Here is an 11064-nt window from a genome sequence, read left to right as displayed (position 1 = left end):
TGATCACTTATAGCCTCTTCGTAGGACGGTGGTGGACTCCTTCGTCTAGTTTCGTCGTCTGCCATGACTGCATGCAACACTGATAGACCAATTTTTTAAAGTTTGGAGCTAGTTCAGAAAGCATCAGAACTATCTTTAGGTAAACCGTTATACAGTTCAATAATGAAAATCTGTATGCAAATTATGCATTCTCCCGCGCGAGACTGTTTGTCATTGACAGGGTCATTGATTTCTTTGACAACCAACGAGTAAACAAAGTTGTTGCGCGTGGGACATGAGAATCTGTCATACATGACTAAATGACGTCATGTTTACGTTAGGCTGGAGGTCAGAAAAAACTGGGTCGAAAATTATTTTTGGAAACTGACATGGCGAATGGCGGACATTACATGGGAGACCAATTTTATCGAAGATCAGGAGAATTTTGTGGTAGAAAGTGAACCTTTTAAGATTTAGTGATACACAGTTAAAGCTTGACGATCTTCTAAAAATGTTTTCAAAGAAAAAGGATCCCAAAGGTAAGTATAACTATTGTTGAAGCCGCAAACTAACTGGTGTTTAGGGTCCTCTTTATAACACTTTGCAAAAATATATCTTGGGTAGACAAACTAAGTTTTCTTATTGTTTTAAATTATTAGTATAGTTGGTTGGCCAACTTTCTTCAGCTGTACAGATTGATTGTGTCACGGGTTAGAATGCGGATAACTCTACGAGGGAAAAACAGACCGAATATATGTAGAAATTAGGAGAATTGTGTGAAACGGTGCAAAGCTGTATTAAAACACCACATTTGTTAGCAAAGAGTGCCTTGATATGTCTTTATTGGTGCTAATTGCACTATTTTGTTGTGCTAGTTTAATAATGGGTTCATTAATGGGCAAGATTGCAGAATAGCCGGCCCACTAAATCTTCTGTAAGCACACTAGTTACTTGATACCGGTTGCCGGCTATCTCGCCCGGGGCTAAGTCATTTCGCCCTAGTTTCTTAGCCTCCCTACTCTAGAACGAGAAATATCATACTTGAAGCGTGCTTGTTTTGGGTTATGGCTTAAACAACGAGGAATATTACTTTTGAAGCGCACTTGTTTTGTTTTATGGCTTATAGAATGAGGAATATCACATTTGAAGCACGGTAAATGACTAAAAAAAACTGGGGCGAAATGACCAGTTACCCTTAACACTGACTCGGGGAGTGCGGAACTAGTCGACAGGAGCGCTAGTTGTATACCCTCCTAGTATACACTTTTCAGTGATTGCAGGAGTATAGGACTGCAGAAGTACTCATTTAACTCACTTAGATTTTTAGTATTCGTTGACTGCCAGACTGCGGGCCCAACATAAAAGAACATAAAAGAACATGACTGAAAGACTGTGTGTCAGAGCACTTTTTCAAATAAGATACATAGTGGGCCAGGTATTCTGCAATTGCTCTCATCAATACTTTTCATGACTTCTCATGCAAAAAAGTTGAACTAGAACTTGTGGTATGATGTGAAGAATAGCAAACTGAAAAAAAATAAAATGATTAAAAAAGATTTAACTGATAGATCACTTAAAATCACTCATAGTAGAGGAATAGCAAAATTGGCATGAAAAATGATTATCTTGTAATGCAATTGCCTCCAAAATAAGGAGAAATGTAGTTTAAGACCCGCCATAATATTGTTTCCTAGGTCGTAAACTTGATGTGCAATCTGGGATTTAAAATATTTACTAAGATTTCATGCAAAGTACAGTATTCGAAGTGACCAAGTATGTCTCCAAATCATACATTACAGACTATTTTTAAGAGGGAGGAATAGGGACTAAGATAACCTTTCAGTAGACAGAAACAAAGGACAGTTATCACACCAAAGCATTTGAATGTCCTCTCATGAACACCTCTTTATTATGAACAGTTCTTCAAACTGCATACAATTCCTTTACCTGCCCCCCAAAAGACTGGTTTGCCACCTAGATTTCTTTTGTAAAGTTGGCACTACCTTTGGTAATAATCAAAGCAATTTTTAGAGTACCCCTGCAATGTGCTGTACATCTCCAGATAACTTTATGAAATATAATAATGCAGTCAGTTAATACTGACAGCATACATGTACTACAGTCTCAGACAAAAATAGTTGGGACACTTAGGCCAAACGCTTTTTTTTTCCTTCTTGTGCTCCCCTTGCCCATCGCAAATTTGTTTATCGCGGTTTAGTCACCAAACCTTGTACACCAACATCGAGGGGACATGGAGACACAAAAGTGTCCCAACAATTTTGACTGAGACTGAGCTTATGCATCACGAACAAACTAGCAAAAAACTGTTTCTTTCCATGTAGGCTACTGTTAGCCATCTGTTGTTGGCTGATTGTTGAACTTTTTGAGATTTAATATTATATAGCTGTATTGATTAATTTTTAACATCAAGATCAATTTTAATATTTTATCAGAACAACTGCGACAACAGAAAAGGGAGCTGAATAAAACACAGAGGCAGTTAACAAGAGATCAGAATGCTCTTGAAAGACAAGAAAAACAGTTGGTGAGTAGAATTGGAATAGGGTGTCGAAATTATTAGACTCTACAACACCATCGATATGCATATCATATTATCCAGGATTTTTTTGTAATTCTGTACCAATGGAATAGCCACACATGGAATGTGGAGTAGCCCTCATGTGTCATACAAATAACTTTCATTTTTACTCAAAAGAGTGATATGGTGGTCCAGAGATGCCAACCTCTGGAGATAAAATAAAATCAGGAGACTCTCTATTTTGCATTACACCCCCACCCCACCTGCCCACAAAATGACCCAGCCGCCATGGCTAAGGACATTATTATGAAGTCTTACATGAGGTACTTGATGAAATAATCTTTGTCAGAGACTAACTGTGGGCAAAGATGTCCTAGAAACCTTACAATGAATAAAAAAAGTTTGAATTGTGAAAAAGAAATGAGCTAAATTTCAAACCTTGACACAGGAAAGCTGAAAAGTCCATTTTATGCGGGAGATTTGGTGATCCACACGGGAGAGCTGGAGATCTGTGCCCTGTCTGGTAGAGTTGGCATATATGTTTGGTCATTGTTTATATTTCCACTGGTCAGTGCAGCACTTATTAATCTAGGGTCACAAGGTTGCAGTGATCTAGCAGGACCATTTTGCAAGGCACCCTGGATTTTAGAAGTCATAACACTGGGCTCCCTTCTTCCCCTTTGCTCATAAATACAAGCTTGTAAATACTTGTTATAATAATTATTATTATAGGGGACAAAGGAATTTGAGAATCGACCTAGTTAAAAAAAAAAAAAAATTTAATTTAATTTGCCCTGTACCATCTACAACCTAGATCCCCAAGAATAATAAAAAGTAATGTGGTGGAATGCTTACTTTTCTCCTTAACTATTAACCATTTTGGTATTCACAATTTTTCTTCCAGGAAGCTGAAATAAAGAAAATGGCCAAATTAGGAAACAAACAGGTTTGTGAAATCTTGCACACTATGGAATTAATTTGGTATAGACATACACGAAATTACTCCTGTCTGACTCATCATTTCTGTAAGTCACTATAACTTGTTTGCAAAAAAAAACATCCTTACTCTGTCTCTTTTAAAAACTACATGATACCCCTATTCCTACTTCTTATTCCTACCCCTATTCCTACTCTGTTAGGTAACGTAGTGATAGTATTTGAGTGTATGCTCTGGTAGCTGGAATGGTCTTGAAACTACAATTCAAACCACAAAAATAGTCTGGCCATTCCCTCCCCTAGATTTAAAAAAAATAATGATTATAATGATAATTGCGGGCGACAAGAGGAAACCGCAATCCTAATCTCCAGGTTGTTATCACGCATGCGTTGCATGCATGTAGCCAGCATTCATTTGGAGTTCCCCCAAGAATGTATGGAATGCACATAGCGCAATTTGATCACGCTAGTTTGGGCCTTGTATCACTTGTAATCTGATCATGTGTGTTTTGACTATTTGTCACGTGAAACTTATGCAAAGCAAAACAATGGAGTAAAAGCATTTTGACCTTCGATCATTGCCACTTGCACTTCGTAACCTTTGGTTATTACTAGTAAAATAAATAATAATACTAATAAATAATATTAAATAATAATAAATAATAATAATTATTATAATTATTCGTTCATTCATTCAAAATATTTCACGGTTTCTGTTTGGCTCTATCCCCCTGGCTAATTCTTTATAACCAACTGGCATGTACTGTATTTTGAAAATGACAGCAATATACCATCGATTCGATTGTGTAAATAATATGATATACCATTGGTCAACTGCATTTCCAGGTGCCGCAGCCTAACCATTTATTCTTGAATGAACTTAAAAAGAAAATGGCTTTCATGGCCATCCAAAGATGAAATAGCTGAATTTTTAACTAACTGAACAGAAGAAATGGAAGAATACGCAAAATATATCACTCAAAGGGTGTCATCTACTTCTTAAAGGAATATCTGCGAGGAAAAACATCCGTTTATATCCTGAAACCATGCCAAGAGATAGGCCAGAGTTTTAATAAAGAAAGTCTATGACAGGGTTAGCTTGTTAAGAACTTAGAAATATTTGAATGAATTATGAATTTAGCAGGGATAACATCCTCCTCCATTTGCATAATACTTCACATCCACGCAGCTTCATTCAATAATTGTTAAAAATAAAATGTTTTTTTTAACCCCTTGTCACAGGAGTACTCAAGGTGTACCCTTGCAGGAAAACCATCTTGCATTTTAATCCTACTTGGCTCTTTCCCTCTCCTTAGGCTGCAACAACACTGGCTAAGCAGCTGATAAATTTACGAAAGCAAAAAACCAAGAACATGGCGGTCAGCTCACGAGTTATGGCTATTGGACATCAGACACAAACCATGCATTCGACAGCAAAAATGGCTGGAGCTATGTCAACTGCAAGCAAGGTCATATTCAAATTATTTTTTTTAAATGGAAAAATTTCTGTTTTTTTCTCCTTCCAAAATACATGTGCTTATTGGCTAATTAGAGGTCATGTGACATCTAATGATAAAAATGTTTCGCACCAAAATATTTTCTGAGTGGGTAACATTGCAACATGTATCACTATGGCATCTAGTGATTACAGATGGTGCAATGTTCAGCATTCAAAATAAGTCATGTCTGATAGCCCAGGTCTAGTAGATTTTGTGGTTAGACCAGGGTGGATTCTATCCCTCACTAAGCAAGTGAAGATTTAGTTGTGAGGGTATAGTCTGACTAACGAATTATTAGATAAATCATGGTGTGGTATAATTATGGTATAGTATGTCCTAATTACAACTAACCTAAAAAGCAAGCTGGAAAATTATTGATTTTATATAACGTCTGCAAGAAGGTGGTAAAAAATAAGTGGTATAGAACAGACTGCTTCCCCTCTTGCATAGGGCTAATAATGGGTAAGGCTATTATTAGTTCACTTTTGACAAAGATGTTGTTTTAGTGATTTTTGGTGGCATGTGTAGCAGGAGCTCAAAAGAGAGTTGGGTAAAGGGGGAATAGTCCTTGATCATGTGTTCAACTTTCGGTAAACACGAAAACAGTTTGCTTTTGAAAAATTTTGTTAGCACAAGCTGAAAGAGCATATATCTTATATCTCAAAAGTAGTGATTGCAATGGCCACCAAAAATTAGAAGGATTTTTCTGAGAAAAACAACTCTTGCCACCCAGTCACACTTGAGTGGTTTTCTATACAACTCTTGTAAATTCTTCTTGTTAAATCTTTCCCTTATGCATTTTTAAATGCATGATTAAAAGGAGATTTGAGCCCCATAATGCATAGGAAATATTTCAGGACAGTTTGAAAATTTCGAAATTAACAAGGATTTGTTTGGAAAACCATTCAAGCATGACTGAGTGGCAAAAGTTGTTTTTCTCATACAAATCACTCTAATTTCCAGCAGCTGTTGCAATCACTACTTTTGAGAATTATGGCTGAAAAATGCTTTTTCAGTTTCTGCTACCAAAATTTTTCAGAAGCTCGTGATCAACTAATGCAATCTGTTGCATTCTCACATGCCTAAATTTTTCTCCAATTTTTCTGCCTGTCAATGCAGGCTATGATTTTAAGCTCCCAGCATGCAAAGCTGCCTAATGCAGCTATTCCAAAAGTCGACAATATAAGTTAACAACTTGATGTTTTCTTACACCTCTAGACAATGGGAAGTGTAAATGCTCAGATGAATCCAGCACAATTACAGAATACTTTGAAAAACTTTGAAATGGAATCAACAAAAATGGACATGAAAGAAGAGATGAGTGAGTTTATCGTTACTCTAGTTTTTTACTACTTCTACTTTGTAGGACTATGATTGGTTTTGTTATAAGCTGCTGCTGAAGCAACAGATTTTTTATATTGATTCATGACCCCTTTGTTCTTATATTTGGAAGATTTTCACATAGCGAAAAAAATCCTTTTAGCGCTTTTTTTGTAATCCAAATCTCAAATTATTTGTCTCCTGAATTTTTACAAAATAAATTGCCTGTAAAATTAAGTAACAGAGAAAGCATCCTAGGGTTTTTTTAAAATCAAATTAAATTAGTGAACAGTTATGAACGGTGTGTAATACATTTTCTTGCAGTTAATGAAACATTAGATTCAATATTGGACGAGTCTGGAGACGAGGAGGAGCAGGAGGCCATTGTCAATCAAGTTCTAGATGAGATTGGCATCGAAGTATCTGGAAGGGTAAGTGTGGAGTGGGGAAGCGTTGTAAAATGTGTGAAATTCCATACCGATGATGTGTCACTACCCAGAACGTGTTAGTGCTTCTGTTCGACCGTGCCGTGGGGTTCAACCAATCTAGGGCACTACCCAGATCTGGGTAGCGACACGTCATCAGTATGGAATTTCTCCGCACGTTTCCCAGATGTCATTTCGCGGGGAAACCAAAGATGGCATCAGAAATGTCAGCTGTTTTTCACATGCTACGTAAGTGGGTACCAAAGACATACTGCGGGGGGTAATCCCGCGATAGATTAACATCCCATCCAGGGGGGAGTTGCAATTTCTCAATTCCCCCCTGGCTCATTTTCATGTTATAAATTCAGTTTCAGACTGGTACTAATGTCTCTTTATTATATAAACACCAATGAAATACCAGGTAAGCTTTCGAGCAAAAACATGATATCTTCACACGTGAAAATAACATGTTATTTTCACATGTGAAAAAATCACTGTTGCTATGGCTACATAATAAATCGCGCCTTTCGCAGGATAAAACTGTTTCAGTGAAATAGTTTGGCATTTCGTTGGTGTTTATATAATAAATAGAACATAACATGGCCGCTTGGAGATACGAGATTTCTCTTCTCGTGTTGAGAATATTTCACTCGTTCGCTGCGCTCACTCGTGAAATATTTTTCAACACTCGAAGAGAAATTTCGTATCCCCGCGCGGCCATGCAATATCCTGTATGTATCCTAACCCTGATAACTGTCTATTAGAGCTACATGTAGCTTAAATCGACTAGTTCATTTTACATTTGCCGTTGTAAATATTAACAAAAACAGTGGACAACGGAGGAGACGCAGAAAAAGTAATGCCTATCCACAAACCATTGTTTGCGTTCTTCCGCCTTTTATGTTTACAAATGAGCGGTACTGGGAACAACGATTTTGTCAAATGGGAAAAGACATTTCGGCCCGAACGACCGAGATAACCAGAACGGTCAAAGTGGACCACCTTCAAAGCTGGTCCCGAATATTCCGGTCGGACCAAACCGAAATGGACGGTTCCATTTGATGTTCCAACCGAATTTTCCGGAATTTTAGGTTGAATGGAAAGCGCCCGTAGAATCTGTTTTTAAGGGTACGCTCCACAATGAGCCTCATCCTTCGCCTCGCCCCAAGTAAGGGGAATACCGGAAGAATCCGAAATCCCACTAATGATTGGAATCCAGAATCCAAGTTCCACTGATCCAGCATCTGGAATCCAGAATCCAAGACTGTGTTGGATTCCTTTACATGGGGCGATTCACCCGGCATTTGAATGAATATCTCATTATTTCTCTTTTACTTTAGATGGCAGAAGCACCTTCCGCTCATGCAGGAAAGTTACCAACTGGTCAGCGGGCAACTGCCGCCAAAGGATCTGATGCAGATATTGAAGAGATGCTGGCCAAACTTAAAGCATGAAAATAAAAATGTAACCAGCGTAATTTTATTTTTGTTGTAAGTGCATTCCCTTTTTTGTCCGTTTAGCGTCGTCTTACCGACCCAAATATTTGGCATTTTCGAAAAATATATATAAATAAAAAGGACCAGTCTAACTTTTTTTGTGACCATGCCTTGTTGTTTCCAGGCTGCACAGCAATGACGCTGGTTTTTCAGGCCTCCTGTTCTCAGACTTCTTGTCAGTATTGGCCATATTCACACTAGAGACGGGTTATCCTTTGGATAATTCGCCTCAGCCAGATAACACGTCTTAATTAGAAAATGGAACGGTCTTAATTGGATGGACAATCCGCCTGACTAAGTCCATCTGTTTCTCCGTCAATTTTGACGGATTCTGAAGATGGATTATCCATCTCTAGCGTGAAAACGGCCAGTGATTTATTTTTTTCATCCGACCGACCGACCCATCCCCAAAATCAGGAGAAAACGCAGTCGACGCTAAACAAAAAAAGGGATGGCCCTAATAACATATTAAAATATAGCGGAGAGGATAATGTTTACTTAATGAATATAATACTTGATCACGTTCATCGCAACATTTTTGGTTAAATAAAATGTCCACAACTTATTTTGTCAGTATATAAAAAAAACACTGTCCATACATTTTTTTTCCAAGGTTTTGCTGTAATTAAAACTTCAAAAGCATTTTGACAAAGTCAAAGACAACGAAGAAGTTGTCAAAATTCAATAGATAAAATATTTAGTAACATTAAGGAAAAAATTGTCAGTTTTCGTTGGCTAAGAAAGGAAGCAACAAGAAATAAAACGGATGATATTTCCTCTTTTTCATTTTCTTACATGATCGTTTTTTCATTAAATTTGGGATGAATAAGCAGTTGTAAATTTCTTCCGAAGATCGCAAACTTTGGCGAGCAATTTGGTTATTTTATTTATTTTTTAAGTTCGATCGCGTCCGGAATACAGCTCAAAGAATCCAGAATCCCGTGAACGATTGGAATCCAGAATCCAAGTTCCACTGACAGAGACTGATATCCAGTACCTGGAATCCTGGAAACCTGAATTCCCTTACACCAGGCGATTTTAACTGGACTGCCATAATACTGTGCAGCCGCCCCCTCCGCTCAGAAAAAAATTACCGCTTCTCCGATATTATCTGAGGGGAGGTGGCGGCTGTACACAGGCCACAAAATAACCTTGTCGCCGACCATTGCCGGACATGAAGGAGACAAACCATAGTGTCCCTATCATACGGGTGTCCGTATTAAGTGCGGGGAACGGGGCCCTCAAAACAAGCGAAAACGTCACGGACACATGTTTTATCAATATCAAGCCGAAAGCAGACATTTTCAATGGAAAACTTTGTTTAAGTTCTTAACTTTAACAGTAACAAGTTCGTCCTAAAGAAACCCAACGATCTTTTATCACAGTAGGGGACTAAAAATTAAGTCAGTGTTCTTAATACACGATTATGTAATCCGTGACCGCTTACTTTGTCTGACAGTTTTAGTTTGCAACTCAGCCGGGTGGACTTAATGTAGACAGAACCTTTGAAAGGTCATTTGCCTTTCTGATGGGGTTTTTACTGGTAACATATTAAAGTCATAGACTGTGCGCAGATGAACAGCATCCTAAGCGAATCGAAGTTGACGATATATGGGTTAATTTTAGAGAACATATACGAGCTTTTCGTCGATCGGAACAACTGAAACTGTCCGTAATATACGGATGTCCGTATTAAGCCGGACCGTAGAACGTCCCCCCGGGAGAGTATTTATTTCAAACACGTGAGTTTAATAGAGACGGGCGGTAGGGCTTATTTGAGGGAGGGGGCTTAATGGCTATAGAGGATTAGCTTACTAATCTCGATGAACGATATTCATATTTTTGTTACAGAACCAGAATCAGTCGTGTTCGCGGACACAAGTTATAGAGTGTTATAGGATTTATTAGTTTGCGGCTGGGAGATGGCTTAACCTCATTCAATAAAGATAACAGTGCTAACTTTTTTGGTTAAGAAGATGTACAATGAAGCTATCCGAGGTGTCTATTATTTGACAATACGCAAAAAAACTTTAAATTAAATCTCCTGCTCGTAGTCCTAGAATCTAAAGGTCAGTATTGAGGTTATCCTGACGGGTGTATTCACTAAAGACTTGTTTTATAACAGTAATCGGTAAACAATATTTTTACCACTTTACCAAGTTTTTCCTTTTCCTTTTAACTTTTCCACAACCTTTTTCTTCTTTTTGAGGAATTACCATAGCTGGTCTTGCTCGCGTTTATACGAATATGGAATATTGTTACATCCCGGGTGATATTAGCGATCGATCCCATACGTTCGCAAAATTGCTGGACCAAATTATTTCATGATCGCAGTCATCGCTGTCTTCCAATCCAAGATTGTCATGTGTGTTTTAGAGCAAAATTGCATGAACTTGGCATGAAGTTCTAATCGGCGAGTCGTTGAGCGTGAAGTGCTAATCGAGTGGCCTTAGAACTGGTGAGAACGTCCGTGACTCTAAATTCCCCGTGTTTCCCTCCGTCGATGAGAAATCAGTGGTATACTATGGTGTAAAAGGTTGGGATAGGTTTAATTTCTATATATGATATATACTGACTGTAATTGCTACAACATGGTATAGAAATTCCTCTCATATACCTTTACGAGTCTTGTGGTGGAGCATGTTTTTTTTTTTATAGGTATTCATTCTTATTTTTTTAATTATTTATTTTGTACCGAATATTTTAACACTGAATATGTAGATAGACTGTCATGAGTTTCTCACTAGCTATTAACCACCCCCCTCCCCCCCCCCCCGCCAAAAAAAAACGCTTTTCACAACTTCCCATAATTCTCTTTGTATGTCTGTTTGAAATCAGAGCCCGTATTAGACTCCAGACGTAGTTAATCG

The 11064-nt window shown here is 37.9% G+C and overlaps 1 protein-coding gene across 1 annotated transcript; it reads left to right on the top strand.

The window, feature by feature from the left end:
* Positions 1-353: 353 nt before the first annotated feature.
* Positions 354-8988, top strand: LOC140953842 (charged multivesicular body protein 2b-like). The gene is made up of 7 exons (XM_073403223.1): positions 354-518; positions 2433-2524; positions 3423-3464; positions 4771-4923; positions 6172-6274; positions 6598-6704; positions 8039-8988. Exons 1-7 carry the CDS (start codon positions 491-493, stop codon positions 8150-8152), a joined length of 639 nt encoding a protein of 212 aa, XP_073259324.1. The 5' UTR covers positions 354-490; the 3' UTR covers positions 8153-8988.
* Positions 8989-11064: the final 2076 nt, after the last annotated feature.

The sequence above is a fragment of the Porites lutea genome, chromosome 1 (genome assembly GCF_958299795.1).
Source record: "Porites lutea chromosome 1, jaPorLute2.1, whole genome shotgun sequence".
NCBI classification, from domain to species: domain Eukaryota; kingdom Metazoa; phylum Cnidaria; class Anthozoa; order Scleractinia; family Poritidae; genus Porites; species Porites lutea.
Note: the sequence above shows the minus strand (reverse complement) of the source record. Positions and strands in the feature narration are given on the sequence as shown.